Below are 19,988 nucleotides of genomic sequence, written 5' to 3'. Positions count from 1 at the left end.
CTCGCTTGCACCCCAAAAACTGGTCTGCAACAGAGATTAAGGCAGACTCATTGGCCAGACACCAAGTGGGATTTTGAGCACCCACTCAAAGCTAAAAATCACACCCCAGCCATTTCAGCTACCTCCTCACAGGCGCTCAGGGGTCAGCGCATCACTGCCACCCTTCACGCTTCTCCTCACCAGATGAGGAAGAACAAAGGATCTGTGCAGCACACAGCAGCCGCACGGGACTTCCTCCACGTGAGTGTCAGACATGGTACCCAGAGCTAGGTGTCCCTCCCCATCACTCACATGCTGAACACATGTGTTCATGTATGGCAACAGATACTCTACAAAGTCTTACCTGAACCATGAGCATTCAGGCAACACATGACTTGCTTTCTGAAAGGAAAGCTTACATGCAGAAGTAGCATAGCATAAAAGCAAGTCTTGCTGGAAAAACAGAAAACCACAAGGTAGGCAATATTTATTTTTTTACTCAATGGACCCAAAACCAGCATGGTTCTTTAAGTGACAATTTTGAACAAAAAAAATCCAAGAAAATAGAAATATTCCTTTATGACAGTCCAATGCACTGAAAAAAAAAAACACCCTAACTTAAATCCCAAATCCTCAGACAAAGTATGTTTGCATCTGCCCATCTTCTGCACTGGCTGGACGTTGTCTGCTCAGGGAGTTAAATATCACATCCAAGCAGATAAATTCTCCTGAGGCAGGATACTACCAACATTCATACAACTCTCAGCGGGTTCAGAACAGGCATAGAGGTGATTCTTTTCCACTTCCAAAACACAGAGTATGCATAACCCATGTAGCACACTAATTTTTATTCATAGGACACGAGTGCTAAAGAAAACAAGCCAAAAAATTTACATCTGTTTATCTTCCACTAGATGCTACATCTAAGAATTTCTGTACATGAAATATATTACAGTTCAAAAACACCAATTAGAAAACAATCGCACTACAGGTATTGAAAATTACCATCTTCACCTACTGCCTTGTTTTGGTCAGGTGTTTTCTACTTAACATTAAAAGGCATCAGGTTTATTCCTGCCACTCCTAACATGGTACATGGGATAACTTTCCTGTATCACCCTGCAGTGATGCACTATTAGAGGAAGATAATTTTACTGCAGCTTATCAGCTTTGTCTCAGTCACTGGGAATGATCTGGCTGAAGTCACCTGAACAGTTGGATTCTTTTAAAAGGCAAATGATTTTCCATAGTTTGTAAAAGAAACTTACAAGCATGGACTTGGGCTTGCTTTGTTTCTAGTAAGCAGCAACCTAATGATCACATAAGGAAGTGAGGTTCGTTCAAACACTCCTAGAGGGAGAAAGGCACAACAATTTGGGTAAAATATACAGGTGTGAAGTATCAAACCATACTCCATTCTTCTTTAAAAAAATCACACAAAAATCGCTGTAACAGGGAGACTAACTGAAATGCTCTGTTTTCAGAAAGCAGCAAATGAAATTTACCTGCCTACAGCCAGCTCAGGCAGAGCCCCTTCAGCTCTGGATTAACTGCTGCCACCTGGAGGCTGGGTGGAACTTCAGGAGGTGCGAAATGCTCAAGCAGCTTAGTCCCATCTTAAAAGGGACTGCTAGAAACAGGACTGGGGTTACGCTGCACTGTTACTGACAACACAGAGAAGCCGCCTCTATTTATGGGAATTTAATCTTAAAGCAGATCTTCCAGTGTTTTACATTTATTTACTTCTAATGTGAAGATCTAAAGATTCAAATTACAGCTTATAAAATTTAAAGGAAAAAATTATACTTAATTGAGAATTCCTGTGTCTAGGTCAAGAATTCAATGGCAGGTCTTGAAAACAGTTTACCAAAAAGAGCAGTTTATTTTGGTGGGTCTGTATTAATTCCATATTTTTCCTTGAGAAGTTTAAGCTGTTCCTCTTTCTTCTTTGTGTCCATCTTTTGGAATGCCTGGAATTAGGAAGAGAAAAGATGTGAGAAATAATAAATAAAAAAAAAAACTCATCTTCTGCATGTTATTTCCTAGTAACTGCAACCAACATCACTAAGAATTACTCCAACAGCAGTATTTAATCCTTGGCCCCAGAGAATGCCTGCACACCAAGTCACAGGCAGAACATCTTTTTACCTGCACACAAGATCTCACATCCTGCAGCAAATGTGCAGCTGTAAGCCCCTGCTTCCTCTTCTCCAGTCTCCAGAAACATGTTTTTTAACACCTTTTTTTCCACACAGATCACCAAGTAAAGATGAAATCCTGTCAATTTATCCAATCAATTCCCACTGCCAGTTTGGATTCATTTCTTAAAATTATCCAAGCACCTCTCTTTTCAAACTGCATTTCTTTTTGTGCTAGCTGTGCTCAGAGGTAACTTAAAAACCCCCAAGTGTACATACCCTGTTTGCATTATAGTACAGAACAACAAGGTATCTGTTGCACACATTGAATCCTGATAGGTGATCACAAGCATTTTTGGCGTCAAAGATGTCTTCATAGACCACATAGGCTGTTCCTCTAGTTTCAGGAGTGTTTCCACTGCAAGGCAAGATGAATTTTAATGTTCAACAAAATTAACAAGAAATAGTTCTACTGGTCTTCAGCACCGAGATTAAATTAACTAATGCAACTTCATGAGAAAAAAAATTTCTTCTTATTTTTTTCTAAATCACAGAATGGTTTGGGTTGGAAGAGACCTTCAGTATCACCTAGTTCCAACACCCTGCCATAGGGAGGGACACCTCCCACTATTGCAGGTTGCTCCAAGCCCCACCCAACCTGGTCTTGAGCACTGCCAGGGATGGGACAGCCACAACTTCTCTGGGCAACCTGTGCCAGCATCTCACCAGCCTCACAGGGAAGAATTTCTTTCTAATATGTAATCTAAATCTCTCCTCTTTCAGTTTAAAGCCATTACCCCTTGTCCTCTCAAGATGTTAAAATACATTCCCGCTTTCCACACCAATCTCCACTTACAGTCCAGAGTCAGAGACAGGATAATGAAAGAGAAGCATGTGCTGCATTATGCTCCTTAAGGGAAATTCACCTCTCCACAACAGCCATCAGAAGCTGTTGCTGTCAGGGTTGTCATATTTCTGGAAATACTTTAAGTTTTCATTACAGCCATTAGCTTAGTTTATTTAATATTACAAGGCTGGGCTGTCAGTTAATGGCTGTCTGGATCACATGCCTCCCCAGGATGGAATACGGCTCTGGGCATATCACAAAGTCAATTTAAAAGAGTCAAAACAGCCTTGCTGGTGCAAGACCAGGTCAGGTGCACAACCATTGCCTATCAGGCCATCAATCCAATTTCCTTTGCCTGAGGGACTGGAGACATGTCTAAGCACATAAGCCTAACCAGCGCAGAGAGACTACAGAGTTTACAGATCCAAAAGACCTCAGCTAAAAAGATAGCTACAGCAAACCTAATAACTAGAACTGTCTCCAAGGTGCTTGCTTCTCAGAAGAGAACTCCTGAGGATAAACGATACCACACATATCCACACCAGAATATATAGAAGTGCAAAGAGGAGAATGGGATAAAAACCACACTAAGCACACAAGTGACTACAACAGGACTTCCATGTTATGGATGTTTCTGTGGAAAATATGAGCCAGGAGTTCTGAACAAGCCTTTGGACATATACACCAGCGCACCACTGATGGAAAGTTCCCCCAGTACATCTTAATTCTTTATGTCCCACTGTCATGCTGTTCTAACCTAATTTTCAGGAACCCTTTAGTATTTGTTCTCCTTTATGCTTATTAGCAAAGAATTCCACCTATCTGGCCAAGCAGTAGGTTTACTTTGGCCACTTCTGCAGTCACTTCTGTTGCATTTCCCTGCATGAGAAGGATCTCAGTAGCTCCACCTTCCCAACACAGCACCAGCAGTATGACTGATCCCCCCATTCTTGTTTATTGAGGCAATTCTAGATGTAAAACTCACTTTATTCTATACAGTGAACAACCACACTATGGCTTCAAAATGAGCCATAGTGGGTACTTAACTGGGTACACTATTTGGGGTACTTAAGTTTGGTCTGTTTAACTGTTTACATATTTACATCCTGCACAGTCAAAACAATTCAGTTCATTGTGGATTAATCACCATCCCCAGTCCCAGAGCATGGGGAATTGGAGAGCGATATAAATGAATAACAAAGATACATTCCACTTTAACCTCATCAGCAACAGAGATGCTGCAGGTTATTTTGCCATCAGTACAAAAAAAAAAAAACAAAAAACACAAAACACCAAAAAAACAACAACCTATGCCAAATATAAACTACATTTCCTTTGTATTTGTACAGCTACTGAAATGCGACTTACAATGTTTTCTTTTAAGTACTGAACACCAAGTTTAATTTCCTCCTTCTTTCTTCCTAAATACTTGTCTTAATAGGAAAAAAAAACAATCCTTTTGTGTGAGTGTCAGTACTCTAACCAGCATTACTACGGTTCCCAAAAGTGCTTCCTGAATTCCAGCTTCAGCCAACTCTTCCCTAGAACCTTGGTGGAACATAATACTAACCATATGAAATTATGGTTTAATCTGCAGCATTCAGACAGTACTCAGGGTAACAAGGAACATCAGAATGCAAGTCTTTAATGTCTGAAGTAACTAAGAGAAAAACCTCAATCTGCTGTATAACCTCAATGCATTTTAGAACAGAATTTCAGTCAGACTGCCATCATCCACAGGTGTGTGGCTCAGGGACAAACTGCATCTGAAGCACAGGGCACTGTTTCTGGTCAACAGGTCCAGCAGCTACAGTAATATCTCTATTTTCGCATCAGTCAAGTATCTAATACTCACTAAATATCAAAACCGGCTGTTTTCAAATTTTGCCTTTCTCATTTTTATCTGTAGTTAAGATAAAAGGTTAAAGATATTTAAGATTTCCTTAGGAGAGCTTCCCATATTTTTACCAGCACACCTAAGCCCACATCAGAATTACGCTTTTTCACCTTACCTACCAGCAATATTATTTTCTAAGGAATTCACACATAAGAGAAATATCATCACACCCACCTTTGGCACATATGGATACTGCTAAAGTGCATTTAACTTTTTCAGCTACAAAATCCAGTTGCTATCTACTGCAATAAGAATACTGATATTAAAGCTGATCAAAATCCTTAACTTTTCACAAAGAACTAAAATACTTACACTCTGATTTGTCGAATAGGCCCATATTTCCCAAAAATATCGTACATTTCTTCTGCTGTGATTTTATATGGCAGGTTCCTAATATACAGTATCCGATTGACTTCTGGGGGCAGCCGAATCTGATGCAAAAACAACATACGGTGTGTTAGAGCTAGTGTGCTCACTTCAAACCTTAAAAGCTGCTGCCTACGAGCTAGATCTTTGAGCTACCATCAGCAAGACAGTCTGTGTGCTCCCCAGGTCCACTTTGACCCTTCAGAGCTACAAACTTGACGTGTTTCTGTCAAACAAGAGGCCCGTCTGGAGAGGAACGGGCTCCCTTAGCCGGAGACGTGGAAAGGAGCTCAGGCCAGGCGGGAAGGCCTGCTCTCAGCCTCCGGGCCGGGGCACTTCTCACCACCACGGAAGACTGCGGCGGGCTAGGGAGCGGGCGGGGGGGAGAGCACTCACGTTGGCTCGCTTGGCCGCTTGCATCGCCATGGCGCCGGTCGGAGAGAGAGGGGGCTACCGCCTGGGAGAGAAACACCGGCAGGGCACAGAGCCTCGGCAGACGTACACCCCTCACCTCAGCGGGGGACCCGGATGCTATCCCAGCGTGCCCTGCGCCGGAACAGCAGCCAGATACGCACGGGCGTGTGGGAGCCACGTGAGCTGCGTGCTGCCCCGCCCCCCCGGCCCCGCCCCCGCGTGGGTACGGGCGGATGGTGCCCTAGGCCCTGGGGTCGGTGGTAGGGGGTTCTTGGGGCGCCGCTTCAGGGACACAGCCGCCTGGCCTGTGGGGAAGGCAAAGGAACCCGGAGCTGGGCTTGGCAGTCCGTCCCCCTCCGTTCAAGACACGATGCTAGAGCTGCAGTATGAATCTCTTTAATGAGCGCGTTTTGTAAGGCACTGCTTTACCCCTCCTTTTTGGCACCTTCCCACAGTAAAACCTTCCGATGTGGAAGCAGAAATTCAATTTCTTTGCTTGTCAAGCACTCCTAACTATTGCGTCCCTGGAACTAAATCAGGTATTTGAATGACAATCTTGCCAATATTCTCGTTTTTCTCCATGGTCCTGTGTGCCTCAGCAATGTCATCCAGACGGTAAACGCTGTGGACAGCTGGTTGGAGATGAGGAGACATTCCTCTGGAAAAATACGGCAGCACCTTTTCTGTGAAGTCCTTCACCAGCTGTTCCTTATACTGAAGGAGAAAAGAAGCATTTTGAAGGTTATTACCAGTCATTTAATTCACAGAGGTATCTCTAACCACAGTGCACAGTTCTCAAGGAGATGCTTCCTGATGTTTTCATGTGAGACAGACGTGTAAGCAACTGACAGGTAAAAGTTACAAGAAGAAAACTTTTAGATTATACTTTAATTGACTGAAATTCTCCAAAACAAGTTGTATAAGCTTAGTGCAGAACCATTTAAACTCAAACTGATTAAAGTTCTTGAGAATATTATGTATTAAACCATGCAAAAATCTCTCCCAGGGCTCTGCACTGCTGTCTTTCACTGTAATATCTGAGAATTTTCTTCATAAGGTGATTCTTCTTTGGTAATTTCCAGGGATCCAAATGACCTTGGTCTCTACTTTGAAAAACGATCTGACAGGGGTTTTCTCCCCACCCACCCCTAACTTGATGAAGTTTCCTGATCACTTGAGGGTTTTTTTATTTTTAGGCCAAGTCTTTGAACTATGTACTTGTGAAGTATGTTAGTAAGTCCTGGGTATCATTCCTCTGATTCAGCAGCTGTAAAAGGGATGCATTTGATAGAAAAGGGAATTTACAACTTAATTTTGCAGTGTTTTCCAAAGTATGTAGTAACAGTTCAAGGTGCTGCTTTTTTTTGGTAATAATGTGTTAGATTCTGCTTTAACATTCATATCAAAAGAAAGCTCTCAAACTCACTGATTTTAAGATAAAACTGTATACACTGTTGACAGCCATTACTTGCCTTCTTGTCTCTTGATCGTAATAGACTTGTGTGGATGGCTGCTCTTTTGCTTAGCAGGCTTGAAAGCAAATCTCCATGTACTTCACCTCCACCTAGTAGTCCATAAATAATCCACCGGCCATCAGTACTCAGACAGTTGATATTCTTCTCCCAGTAAGAGCCACCAACAGGATCCAAAATTATATCTACTCCAGAACCTCAAGCAGAAACAGAAAATGTATCAACAATGTAGTTAAGCTGCATTAAAGGCAGGAGAATTTCAGGCAGAACTAAAACCTTATACTTTACAGGTACAGAATCAATCCTGCAATTCTGATTTGAATCTTTCTACTGAAATTAGGAATTGGCACAATGATTTGTGAGGAATTCTAGAATTGGGAACAAAAAATAATCATTAGATACAGGTATCTATATATAGTTAGATACATATAGATTGATATGGATATCCAGATGCAGACTGCATCATAAACCATCCCAAATGCTTAGAAAAGCTAATTTTTTCTAACAGAGAAATTTTTTTTTGTTCCTGTATTCAAGCACTTAAAAAGGCAAGTGCAAGGATCCCACAGTTCCTTGTGGAGGCAGCAATAACACAGGCACAATATTTATGCCCCAAATGAACAGAGATTCCATGCAGAAAACTGAGTGCAATTAAACTAAGGAAAGATACATTCTTGGGCTGAACAGGAATGTTCAGCCTGAATGGGCTGAACAGCCTATTCTTGGGCTGTTGGTTGTTCCAACATCATCATTATTGTCTGCTCCTTCACCAACTAAGGTGACAGTTGAAACTGAGTGTATGTGCTTGTAGATTCAGAGGTGCACACTCCTTAGCTGTAACAGTGTCTTTCACATTGAGGTTCTTACCTTGGGTGAACGCCAAGACCTTTTCACTAAAATTTTCATTCCTGTAGTTGAACCCTACAGCTGCTCCAGCTTTTTCTGTTGCTTTCAGTTTTGCTTCAGTTCCTGCTGTCACAATGGGAATAGCTTTTGCCAGTCTTACTAGATGAATGGCTGCTATACCAACTCCACTAGCTCCAGCGTGGATCAACACTTTCTCGCCCTCCCGTACTTTACCTGAAGGAGGATGTAAGGGAAACTGTTACCCCTTTGTCATCACATTTGGATTAAAACACAAGCAGTGTGGAAAATACTGAAGAGGAAACTGAAAGAGATGCCCTTAAGTGGGCTTTGTTTACATCTTCATATCCTTCATAAAAGAAACAAATGCAGAACTAACACAGCTCACAGTGTACTAACAGGACTCCATTTTACCATCTCCAGTGGAATGACTTTAGCTTGGCCCTGCCGGTTCTGGGCATCCGTCACCAAGCTGCTGAGGTGAATGCAGTCAGCCTTTTTATATCAGGACTGTCCACTGCCACCAACAGAAAACACTTGGAGGATATTACTACTGAGAAATCAGGCACTCAACAATGAAGAAATACCAGAAGTGCTGGATAATGTTAAGGAGCAGTTTTAACTATCATTTTACCATCTACCAGTTGCCCTAACACATTTGTATTCCACTGATTGTTACTGGAAGTGAGGCACTGAGTAGTCCTGAAGGCATGGTCCTTATTGACCACAGGGCCAAAGGAAGCAACACTGCTCATAGCAAGTCTGTATTTTGGGTAGTGAGGAAAGTTACTTGTTTGTAACTGCTGTTCTTTAGTGGAGCTTTTACCTGCTGCTGCTGAAAAGGATAGGAGGATATTCATCATCTGAGGAAAACCCTGGCAAGCGCTACTTTTAGTGCCTTGGTAACTCATTTTCAGAATGAAGAGTGCGAGCTTATATCTGTTTTAAATCAGCTCAGAGGGGATTTTACCTAAAATTAATATTTCTGCGAAACAAGAGAGAAGATGTTGTCTACTGTAGATTCACAAGCAATTAGTGAGAAAGTTCATTATATGGTCATGCTTGCAGCAACGTTAGAAGTAGGATGTGTTTGCAGTTGTCTGGAGAACATGTAAGTTATTTCAGGGTTTAGGCTTAATGGAAATTGCCGTTCAAGCTAAGAAATACAGATGAAAAGAAACCTGACCATCTTTCCGTATCCTTCCTTGTAAATATGCAATCAGCCGAGTAAGTTGTGACTTGGGACACGTGATCAAGTTTTGAGGATTTGGGTCTGGCATACCAGATTCTGAGCCATGTGAATGGAATGACAGAGAAGAGGTTCTTTGGAAGCAAACAGCATACAGGTGGAGGCAAGAAAGAGAGGATTTCAGAACAGAAAAGAAGACAGGCTTCCTTTGCTGGGATAGATTTGCAAATATGCTTCTCACCTACAAAGTGCAGCAGCTGAAAGGCTGTTATCCAGGCTTCAGGAATAGCTGCAGCCTGAGTAAAAGTCATATCTTTGGGAATTGGCATGAGACAGCCTTCGGGTACTGTAACGTATTCTGCCTGGCCACCTCCGGAAAGCAGAGCCATCACTGCATCACCAATCTTCCACTGGCCCCTGCAGCCAGGTCCGAGCTCAGCCACATTTCCAGCTGCTTCTAAGCCTAAAATATCGCTTGCTCCTTCAGGGGGAAGGTACTTCCCTCTCCTCTAAAATAAAACAAAAGCGAGGGCAAGGAAGGAAAAGCCATGTATCAGAGAGTGTAATGACCTGCAGTATTTCATTCACATCCAACCTAAATTCCTACTTATTTAATCCTGATTTTTGCACTGTGCAAATGCTCAGTAAGTTGAGCATCTTCTATACTCTAGCAACACTTTTTGTTTCCCAAGTAGGTTTTAGTTTTAAAACTCTATCTGGAAATTCAATCTGTTGTGAGTCCCCTTTGACCAGGCCAGTCCATACTGGAGAATTATTATGGTCCCCAGTTGCAGAGTGTGGCTTTCAGCTCAAATTAAAAAAGCTCATACTTAACAATTGGAATGTGATTTTCCCCTGCTGTAATGGAGCCAGTGAAATATTTCATGTTCATCTCAAATGCCCAGAGAATGGTCTAAGCATCTAGAAAGACCGGAGTTCTGGTTTAAATCTTTTCTTGAAAGGCAGCTGCCTTTCCATGCCACTCCAGCATTGCAGTGACCCAGACAAAAACACTTAACTGCTGAATCAACAGACATAACTTCATGAACTCTCCCATCCCATTGCTCACCAGGTCTCTGTTTTAACTCTTCAGATTTGTCAAGACTTCAGAGAAGGGCTTGAAAAAATCAGTATCATTTTCAGGTGCATTAATCTGCTTAACATACACATACCTGGAGTAAATCAGCCCTATTCAGAGCACTGGCAGAGACCTTCACAAGCACTTCTCCTTCTCCTGGGTTTGGTTTCGTCACGTGTTTCACATAGAGATTTTCTGGGCCTCCTGGGCAATCAAAATAGACAGCCAACATTTTATCTGAAAGAAAGAAAAAACAAAAAACCTGGCATGAATGCAGGCACACTTATGTGCAGCTGTAAAGTCTCAGTAATCATTAACCACAGCTCCAGAGACTCCACTTTGCAGATGAAGAATGCAAACTGTGACACAGTTCAAAGGTAGAAGAGGGGAGAGTGGCCAGAGAAAGCGGAGGAATTACAGTGCAATGAAGTATGTTAATGTTGGGACACAACTTATCATTGCAAAAGCCATTTGACAAACCACAAAGATCACCTTGCATCAAGGCACATGCTTTAATCCTGCACAGAACCATGTGTGGAGCCGGCAGTGCTCACTACCCACCTAAACTGTGAAATGTAACACACAAATGAAAACAGTCTCCCTTGCTCTGAACTCCCTGCATGATTAGGGCTCCAGTGCTCAACTGACTGAAGGACAAGGCCTCTTAAAATGGTAGACACAAATGGGATTTTAAAACTCTCAACAGAAAGAACCTTTATTGAACACATCTAAAATCACGTAAGTGCTGCTTTACAGTTCAGCCCATAGACAACAACTTGAAGATACATAAAGGCACAATGGTGATCTAGCACAAATGAAAGATAACAAATGGTTTTAAAAATTCTTATCCGTTTTGCCTCAGCAGGTGATTCCAGTGTGCCTAATTTGCGCTGGTAGAGAGTCCCGCTGCTACAGGAGTCGCTCAAGTAACTCCTCAGACACTGTTCTGGGGTCCTAGCTTTTGCACAAGCAGTTGTTAAGGTGAGCTGAGAGGTCCAGCCTTCTGCCTGGCAAAATCCAACCTGCTGCAGTCTTCCCTGTGTCCACTAGGTGGAAGGAAAGCACCAATGAGGATCCCAGTATATTGCTTTCAAATGGTCAGAAGAATTGGAAAGCAAGTTTCCAACAAAAACAACTTAAAACTGTCAGATCTGCCAGCACTGGCCCAAAACAACAATTCAAAGAAGCTATGTGGTTCCCGAGCACAATTCGTGACTCACTTTTTTCCTGTAAAGGAAGGAAGGATGTTCTCCACACCAGGAACAAACCCAGCCGGTGTTCAGGAGCAGAATCTGATCCCGGTTCCTCCTCTTCCAACTCTTGCGATTGGCGTTCTCGAGAACAAATATGTCTCACTTTTTTTCCTGTAAAGAAGGTTGTTCTGAGCACTGGGAACAAACTGCCTCTCTCAGGAAGAGTTTGATCTCAGTTCCTCCTTTCCCAGCTCTTGCAATTGGCTGCTCCCGAGCAAGTCAGAGGGTGGAGCGCGATGAGGGTGTGTTTTACTTTGGAGGGACAGGCATGAACAGAGTCAGAAATATTACTACATCTCACCATTATTTCTACCCACGGACCTAGTCCACCGATTGAGGCACAAATCTACTTTCCCTTTTGGCACTGAGGTAGAGATCTTCTGCTCCCCCCATGTCGTAGTTTAAGCCCAGCTGGTAACTCAGAACCATGCAGCCGCTCGCTCACTCACCCACTTCTTCCTCCCCCCAGTCCCAGAGGGATGGGGAGGAGAATCAAAAGAATGTAACTCCCACAGGTTAAGAACAGTCCAGTAACTAAGGTATAGCACAAAACCACTGCTGCTGCCACCAATAATAATAATTATAAGGGAAATAACAAGGGAAGAGAATACAACTGCTCACCACCTGCCGACTGATAGCCAGCCCTACCTGAGCAGTGATCTGGGCCTTCTGGTTAATTGCCCCCAGTTTCTATACTGGGCATGACATGCTGTGGTATGGAATACCCCTTTGGCTAGTCTGGGTCAGGTGTCCTGTCTGCTTCCTCACTGCTTCTTGTGTTTCTCCTCACCTGGCAGAGCATGAGAGACTGAAAAGTTCTTGATTAGGGTAAGCATTACTGAACAACTAAAACATAGGTGTGTTATCAGCACTGTTCTCAGACTAAAGCCAAACCACAGCACTGCACCAGCTACTAAGAAGGAGAAAAAAACTGTTACAGCTGAAACTAGGACATCCCAACACAGAGGGAGGTTTGATCCAATGCCCTTGCCGTGCCAGTCCACTGGATGTGGGTGTATTTGTATGTTCTCGTGCAGAGCACTAAACTGCTGATTTGATTTCTGACCAGATATACTAAAATGGCATTAAGGGTGTGAGAGCTGTGACAGTTCTTATGTTATACAACCAACTTAGGAGGCTTTATTGTGCTTTGTTCCTGTAAGCGGTGTTCAAAGTTCACTGGCTTATGTCCACAAGCCCCATGCATTTCTACCTGATGGTTTAGGTGCATGATCACACCTCTTCCTTAAGCTTTGCTCTTTTCTCCAGAAGAAGGATCAGATCGTGCCTTTCTCTGTGTCCTTGTTACCAGCTCTCGACTATTTGAGTTGTCAAGGAATAAAACTGACACTTCAGAGTATTTAAAAGTGATAAATTGTCTGTCTGTCCATGTCTGAGATTATTCTGTCGATTTTTTTCCCTATCAATTTTGAGATTTTGGGATTCAGGCTTTTAAACTCCTCTTTGAAATGAAACTAATTCAGAATCAAATATAGCTTAAAAGTCTTTTCTTCTCATGTGCCTCAAATAATGATTTATTTGTTTCTGCAAATGAAGAGATCATGGAGCCTCGTCTTCTTAAGACTGATCTTCTTTGATGTCCTTTACACACAGTGTGATTCAAGCCTGGTAGGGATTTGTCCCTCCTCCCCACTCCTCACAGAACTTTGCAATCACTACAGTTCAAAATAACTTTATAGCAGTCAATGACAGTGCAAACTGTCATGTTAAAAATGTGTTTTATTTGTCATATTCAAAGATGTACAGGACAGTCTGAAAATATGTTAATGTAATGTTTTCCTTTGTCCCTTGGGTGAGTGATGCTTTGCGTAGCTGTAATGCTATTAGAGAACTTACTTTGCTTAGTGAGATTAACAGTTTTCTTACCTGGAAACAGATGAAAAGACACATTAGAAATATTAAGCAGAGCATCCCGAACCAAATCACTTTCAATTCAGTTAGGTAACTTAGAGAATAGATGCATAGGGTAGTCCTCCTATGAGCAGTGAACCTCCAAGCATTCTTGTAAAAACAGAAGGAAACTCAGCAGTTGGAATGTTGTAAAGCAGAAGTTTCTTGCTTAAACTGAATAATGCTTCAAACTTGTATACTTTATCTCCTTGTGAGCAGTGAGAAGTTCAGGTTTTCTGCACATTCAGCTACCTTTCTCTCTAAAGTAGTCTGCTATAAAAATACAAGGAAACAAAAAAAAATCAACAACAGTAAAAATCATACACAGAATTCCTGTAATAGAGATGGGTTTTTTCAAGTTCAAATCCACCTCAGACTACACCGTACTCAAAAGCAGACAGCAGTATTTCTAGCTGACAATTAAAAATACTAATACGTGTATGCATGAGGTATTATCTGTTCCGGAGAATCAACACTGAGCACTTTATATCATTTTCAGAAATCTCTTGTAACATGAAGAAAGGCTGATTTGTTTTCTTTTCACAAAGAAATCATCCAGAACAGCAAGAATAAACTCCAGAGAATGTACTTTGTCAAAACCACTGCAAATCTGGCTCTGGAAACACTTAAACCTTACACTTTACTCAGGAACAGTGACCAGTTACAGACAGACAAGGTGACTATTTGCAAGACCAAGTAACTTGTATGAGAACTGTTACAGGATTTTGCAAATGTTGACAGTTTTTTGTAGTCTTCCAACTTCACTCTTTCTGCCTTCCTCCCGTGGCAGTGAAAGAGCTACCATCAACTATGATATGGCTCCTGAATTTATTACTGAGCCAGCCAACCAGACCTGGGGCTAAATAACACCTTCTGGATCTGCTCCAGCTCCATTTGTAGTACTGCAGAAAAATACTAGGCTAAAGGTAATCTGAAGTTATCTTAAAATATGAGGCCTAATTCTTAGATTTAGTCTCATTAATATTGCCCTAGGTGGAATGCCGCAGAATATATATGGACTCAGTCAGAGATCAATATGATCAGACAAAAAGCCGTTTATTACAAAACCCCTTAAATGCTATTTCTTACATGCACTTACAGTGATTTGCCATATTATGATTGGATACATGTCTTGAAGACCCTTTGCAACTAGCATATAATTGGTTAAGCACAGATGTGGGAACTTGAACTCTAAAGCTTGCCAACAGCCCACAGTTCTCATTAACTTGGTGAAATCCAGCTTCTTCTTATCTTGCTTGTTTAGGCTTCCTTGGGCCTCTCATGGCCTTGCTGGATTTTCAGACTTTAGGTACCAATTATCCATTCTCCTGTGAGAACACTGTCTCCACAGTGGAAACACTCCCTTGAAAACCTTTCTCATAAGGAAGGACCATTCTGCTTTGGTATTTTATGCCCATTTTGACCCAGTGAATAAAAACTCCTGGTCATGTGCTCAGTAAACTTAACCCAGTGGACATTCTGGAAGCTCTTTGTCCTTATATATGCCATACAGTATCAAAATGGGAAATTTGCTTCTCTGTTCGTAGCCCAGCACATAAATGTCCACCAAAATCATTTGAAGTTGATGTGCTGGCCATGCATGTCAGTGACAAAGGTTTGTAATACCTAAGCTCTCATAGAACCATCACAGCTGCTATGGCAGGCATGAGCTGGAATCATGTCTGGAGCACAAGAAAATGGAGGCTCTCTAGGCAGTGCAGTGGTGGTACAATGGTTTTGTGTCCAACCTGCTGCAAGACACAAAGTAATGGCTAAGAACTAAGGGAAAGTAGAACATTACACAAAGCAGAAGTTGCTCTGATATTTAAGGCTGAAATGAACATAGGAAGGATCCAAAACCATGGGCAATCCAATTCCCTCTTCTTCTGGTCCATCTGCAGCCAGATGCATTTTAGTTAAACGATGTTCAGGGGCTGTAAAGTGTGAAGAAGCGAAGAGGCTGCAAGGAAGGCTAGTCTTTGCCAGCCTGACACCAAGGACAGACCCACCAGCCAAGAACCAGACTTCTGAGGGCCCAGCAGGCAAATTTGGTTTTAAACCCCTAATTTTAGCCCCTAATATCCTGCTCTTGATCATAGTGTTTTAATTGTAAAAGCCTTTTGAAAAAAGGTCTGATGAAAAATTTGTCACTAAGAGTCTTACAGTTCATTCCAGGCAAAATAGCTTATGCCCCAAAACACAAAATAAATACCACTTTTAGGCATCTAAATGAGGAACAAAAGCTAAGGACACAGGGGCCTATAATTTCATTCCTATTCAGTGAAAGAAGATGGGTATATACATAGATGAAGTTGAATCTGCTCTACAAAATATTCTTTAGAAATGCCCATGAAATTCCTTAGAAATTTCTTAAATTACCCCTATGGTGAAAATCGAGGCTATTCTGGGAATCTACTCTTGTGCATTTTACCCATTTAGAATAAAATGACTGCATTCTTGATATGGAGTCAGCATATATTACATCAGTAAGATGTGTTACCCTGTTATTTAGCTCCCCAGCCAAGGACAACGAAGAGTGGTTATTCCTTGCCAGCACCTCCACACAAAGGAAAAACTACATTTGAGATGCAGTCGGGATTCTGCAGCTGGTCTGTGAAGGGCTGGAGTTTGCAGTATTCCCATGCAAATGGGGAACGAAGAGTTAGATGTTAACAGTAAGTCTTAAAAACAGAGCCCAAGAAAGCTCACAAAGAAAACTCAAGCAGGCAAGGGAAGGAAATGGGCACTTTTCCTGGAGAAGAGGTGCTTTGTTACTGTGAGACAAGGGGACTAGCTTCATGATGTCTCAAGATGTAGGAAAAGAGACTACAACTTTCTCCTAGAGACTCGGCTTTCTAGAGAAGGTCTGAAACCCTTGGAGACCTCATGTCTCTTTGAAGTGGACTGCAAAGCAGAGTATCAAAGCTGACGCTCTACAAAAGTGTGCTTAAGACCTCAGCATGAGGCATATGAGGTCAGAAATGTGACTGCCAGATCATGTTTTGCTGAAGGGTAACTAACAGAAAACTTGTGCCAGAATGGCCAAGGGAAGAGAGTTTGGCAACCACGCCATACCTATGGAGTCTCTGGAACCCAGTGGGATGTGATGTCTGGAGAGGGTTTAGCTGTGGAGCCATAACCACATCTGTGTTCAGTTACCCAGATTTCAGGATCTGTTAGTTTGTCAGATTGATTTTTGAAGCTTTTTGCAAGGGCAGAGCTGATGGGTGAGATGCCAGCATGCAGGTACACAGGTACAGGCACTTCTTACCTAGTTTCTCCACAGCTTCCACGCACACACTGGGATACATGCCCGCTTTGTAAGTAGCAACCAGGATGAAAGTCTTTGTCTTCACAGCTATCAGTCCTCCATCTGGCTAGGTAATATGGAAAACTGGTATAAGGTTACAAGGCTCTAAAAAACCCACATAGATATACATACTGCCTGACAGTTTGGGCCAACTAGAGGCATTTTCTTTGCCAGTATACATTTTTTCTTGGGGGGAAAAAGGCAAATACTGTCTTAAAATATAAGCCAGGACACAGATAAACAGTGGCTTTGCATATTCTGAAAACTATTTATTAAAGCGAGTCAGTCAAATGCTTTATTATATTGCCTTCCATTGATTAATGTCTCACTTCCATTGACTAATGTATTACTGCATATTTTGAAGACATGTTATCCTAGTGCTCAATGTCATATGCAAAAGCACTGATAAATGCAAATAGAATAACTAGTATTGCTGTGAGAGCATGCCCAATGTTTTATGAACCCTGTTTCCCAAACCCTGCCTTGCCAATTTATAATAAGGAATGGAAAAAGACATTGCAAAGTACTGCATTTTCCTGAGAGGGGATCCAAACTTGAGAGCTGCTCAGCCTCTTCTGCAAGTTGCTTAGCTCATTTCAGTGTGGATTTGCTCAGGACGGGAAGAATTAAGATCTCAGTAACAGCCAGTTGGGTGGGTGTCACTTCAGGATGTGTGACTTGGCTGTAATAACAAAATTCTGCTGTCTTGAGCATGGCTGCATGCAGCCATGTCCTCAGTTTGTGTCTCTGAATTTCAGAGGTGAATTACTGAGGCTGGAGCCCCACAAGATGAGTGTCAAACATGTCCTGCTCACCTGGACCTTTTTCTCCCATGACCCAGCTACCTTATTCTGACCCTGGGCTCCCCAGGCCCTTCTATTACCTGTTTAATTAATTAATGAGGCAAGAAACCAATCCAGCAAAAAAATTCAGCAATAGTTTTCTCTCAGCTTAGGGAGATGAACTGTTTTAAAGGAGACCGTAACAAGCCCTGCAGGTGGTGGTGTGGTGTTAGGGAAATGAATGGTGTTATCCATTAAATTTGTATTATACAGCTAACACTTCTTTGTATTCTGCACCGATTTCACTCCACACCTGCTGGGAAGGTGATACGTAGAGAAAGAAAGAGGCATGTGAAGGTTTTCTGCTTGTGTTACAGTGTTCACATAACCAGGCAGCAAGGGAAGGAAGTAGGAAGTCCCCAGATTTCTCAGGATGGCCGCAGCTCTTATCAACATACATTCTGAAGACAGATGGAATGCTCATCCGCACAGACACATTTATAGTGCTTCTCCTTGAAGCAGAGTCCTTCCCTTCTAACTTTCAGTAAGTTCTTGCAGAAAGCGTAGATAAAGTTTAAAGCATTCTCTGGTGGCACCTATGTTAGTACATCACAGTCTTATGGACCAAAATTGCACCTCTTTGCAATGATGAACTGCTTTCCACCCTTCCGTCTTCGATAGCTCACTTAAAATTACAATGTAAAAAACCCAACCAACCAACCAACCAAAACACATCTGCCTGGCTCTGAAACTAGACCTACTTTCTATACAGTCCACTATATTTTCAGAGACTCATTTAAAACAACCTACTTAGTCTGTGGTTACCCTCTGCATAGTCTCATTCCTTAGTTACACTCCTCTAGGCCAGCAGGGTGCCCTGTGGTGATGGACCTTGCTGTTGAAAGGCAATACAGGGCAGGGCACAGCCTTCCCCGGGTCATGCAGAGCTCACCTGAGGATGCCAGTTTCAAATATTCTTGGTCACAAGTTGGGAAGTGTAACTTTTATAAAGTCCAGACCAGATCCTCACACCTAATGGAGCAGTCTGCATGGGTCACAAATCTGTTTATGTCAATATGCTCTTGGGCTCAGTGTACACAGAACTAGGTCACTGGTTTGGCAGATTTATATTCAGCTGGCTGCATAAGATAAAATTCTTTCAGGTCAGTGGAGCTGGGTATGATTTACACCAGCTGAGGAATTTGCTCTAGACCTCTGTATGTAATCTGCCTTGCTGAAGAGTCAGCAGGCCGGCACCTCTGAAAGCTGTGGTTTATCTTAAAGATAATTTCCATAATGATGTCACTATTACCTAATGGACCAATGCCACTATCTGAGAATCTGTCCCCAGGGATGGGGCTATCTTAACAAGTGCTTCATCTTTGAACACATTCTTCTGAGCATGCTAAAGTTAACAATATGTACCCCTGGAAAAACTGTTGGGAAATGTTTGAGAGCTGGTATCAGGGGGATTAGGAGACAAAGTGCTACCTTCCAATGACATAAGGATGACTGTGGTGTGGGAAGAGTTCCTGAGCTCCTAGGAAATTCAACAGATCTGTCAGGGAGTAGAATGTGATATGACCAGAAATGCTGTTATTCTCCTGTTCATCAGCAGATGGACAATGAAAACAGATCAACCATAGGTATACCATCAAATTTAAAGTGCCAGGGAGCAGTTCTGAGTACTGGCCTGGTCCAGCAAGCAGTTTCCCAAATAATTCTGAGGCAGGAATGGCCCAGGACAGCTCCTTACAGTCAACCTCAGCCACTCTGTGCTGGGGTTGTAGTGTGGGCACAGCACATTCCACGGCATCAGGTCTCAGTGCCAGGGAATGGACCTATGTACATCTGTTTTGAGCACAGAGTGGTTAAAAAGAAATTCTTGAAAATGCCAGCTAAATGGCATCTTCCTTCCAAAAAGCAAAGACGTGAAATTAGCAGCCAACTTTGCAAGTTAGCCCCCCAAAACAGCAGCTAGGCTGTACCCTGTAACTTGGTCCCCGGGGTGAAGGAATCCAATGTATTTAGTAGAGTGGCATGCTCCCTGTCATTATTGCTACTTTGCACTCCAGATTCACAGAGTTTGTGCCTCTGCTTTCCAGGACACTCCTTGACCTCTTACATTAAAGCCAAAGGTTGATGCACAGACTTGTCTTTCCTTTATGTTGATGATAGCTGTGTTTTCCACATGCTTTGTTCTGATAAAAGACTATCATTCAGCAAAGGCTGCAGCTGGTTCATTTTCCTTCTGTCCTGTGAAAAGAAATAGATGTATAAATGTTCATTCCCTTTCCCTTTTACATTGGAAACCAGATCTTACTGCATGTGGAATTTAGATCTTACTGCATGTGGAATTACCACAGAAGTAATGATAGGGCTCAGACAAGCAAAATAACCAAATAAAAATCCTAAAAAGAAGAGAGCAGCAAAACAGACTGGGAGGGCTGGGGGTGGGTGAAATGGTCGCCTTTCTCAGAAAGGCCAT

The 19,988-nt window shown here is 42.3% G+C and overlaps 3 protein-coding genes across 4 annotated transcripts; all 3 read right to left on the bottom strand.

Annotated features, from left to right (window-relative positions):
- Positions 1–1,698: 1,698 nt before the first annotated feature.
- SF3B6 (splicing factor 3b subunit 6) lies at positions 1,699–5,725 on the bottom strand. The gene is made up of 4 exons (XM_057427634.1): positions 5,624–5,725; positions 5,174–5,292; positions 2,397–2,535; positions 1,699–1,949 (listed from the first exon to the last, which is right to left on the bottom strand). The coding sequence occupies exons 1-4, from the start codon at positions 5,651–5,653 to the stop codon at positions 1,860–1,862; spliced, it is 378 nt and encodes a 125-aa protein (XP_057283617.1). The 5' UTR covers positions 5,654–5,725; the 3' UTR covers positions 1,699–1,859.
- A 394-nt stretch (positions 5,726–6,119) lies between these two features.
- On the bottom strand, positions 6,120–11,634 carry TP53I3 (tumor protein p53 inducible protein 3). Of its 2 annotated transcripts, none has more exons than XM_057427625.1 (6): positions 11,465–11,634; positions 10,339–10,481; positions 9,408–9,675; positions 7,981–8,193; positions 7,114–7,310; positions 6,120–6,355 (listed from the first exon to the last, which is right to left on the bottom strand). In XM_057427625.1, the coding sequence occupies exons 2-6, from the start codon at positions 10,474–10,476 to the stop codon at positions 6,155–6,157; spliced, it is 1,017 nt and encodes a 338-aa protein (XP_057283608.1). In that variant the 5' UTR covers positions 10,477–10,481; positions 11,465–11,634; the 3' UTR covers positions 6,120–6,154. The 2 variants fall into 2 exon arrangements, with proteins under 2 accessions (XP_057283608.1, XP_057283609.1); XM_057427626.1 differs by having other exon boundaries at positions 11,502–11,518.
- A 1,996-nt stretch (positions 11,635–13,630) lies between these two features.
- On the bottom strand, positions 13,631–19,744 carry PFN4 (profilin family member 4). The gene is given in 5 exon segments (XM_057427637.1): positions 13,631–13,681; positions 16,680–16,785; positions 17,959–18,096; positions 19,626–19,700; positions 19,703–19,744. Coding segments are annotated over 5 exon segments (390 nt in total). The 3' UTR covers positions 13,631–13,652.
- Between the last annotated feature and the right edge of the window lie 244 nt (positions 19,745–19,988).

The sequence above is a fragment of the Pezoporus wallicus genome, unplaced genomic scaffold (genome assembly GCF_028554395.1).
Source record: "Pezoporus wallicus isolate ANWC-B61680 ecotype Strahan unplaced genomic scaffold, APGP_CSIRO_Pwel_v1 contig_6464, whole genome shotgun sequence".
NCBI classification, from domain to species: domain Eukaryota; kingdom Metazoa; phylum Chordata; class Aves; order Psittaciformes; family Psittacidae; genus Pezoporus; species Pezoporus wallicus.
This window is presented reverse-complemented; position numbering and strand designations above follow the sequence as displayed.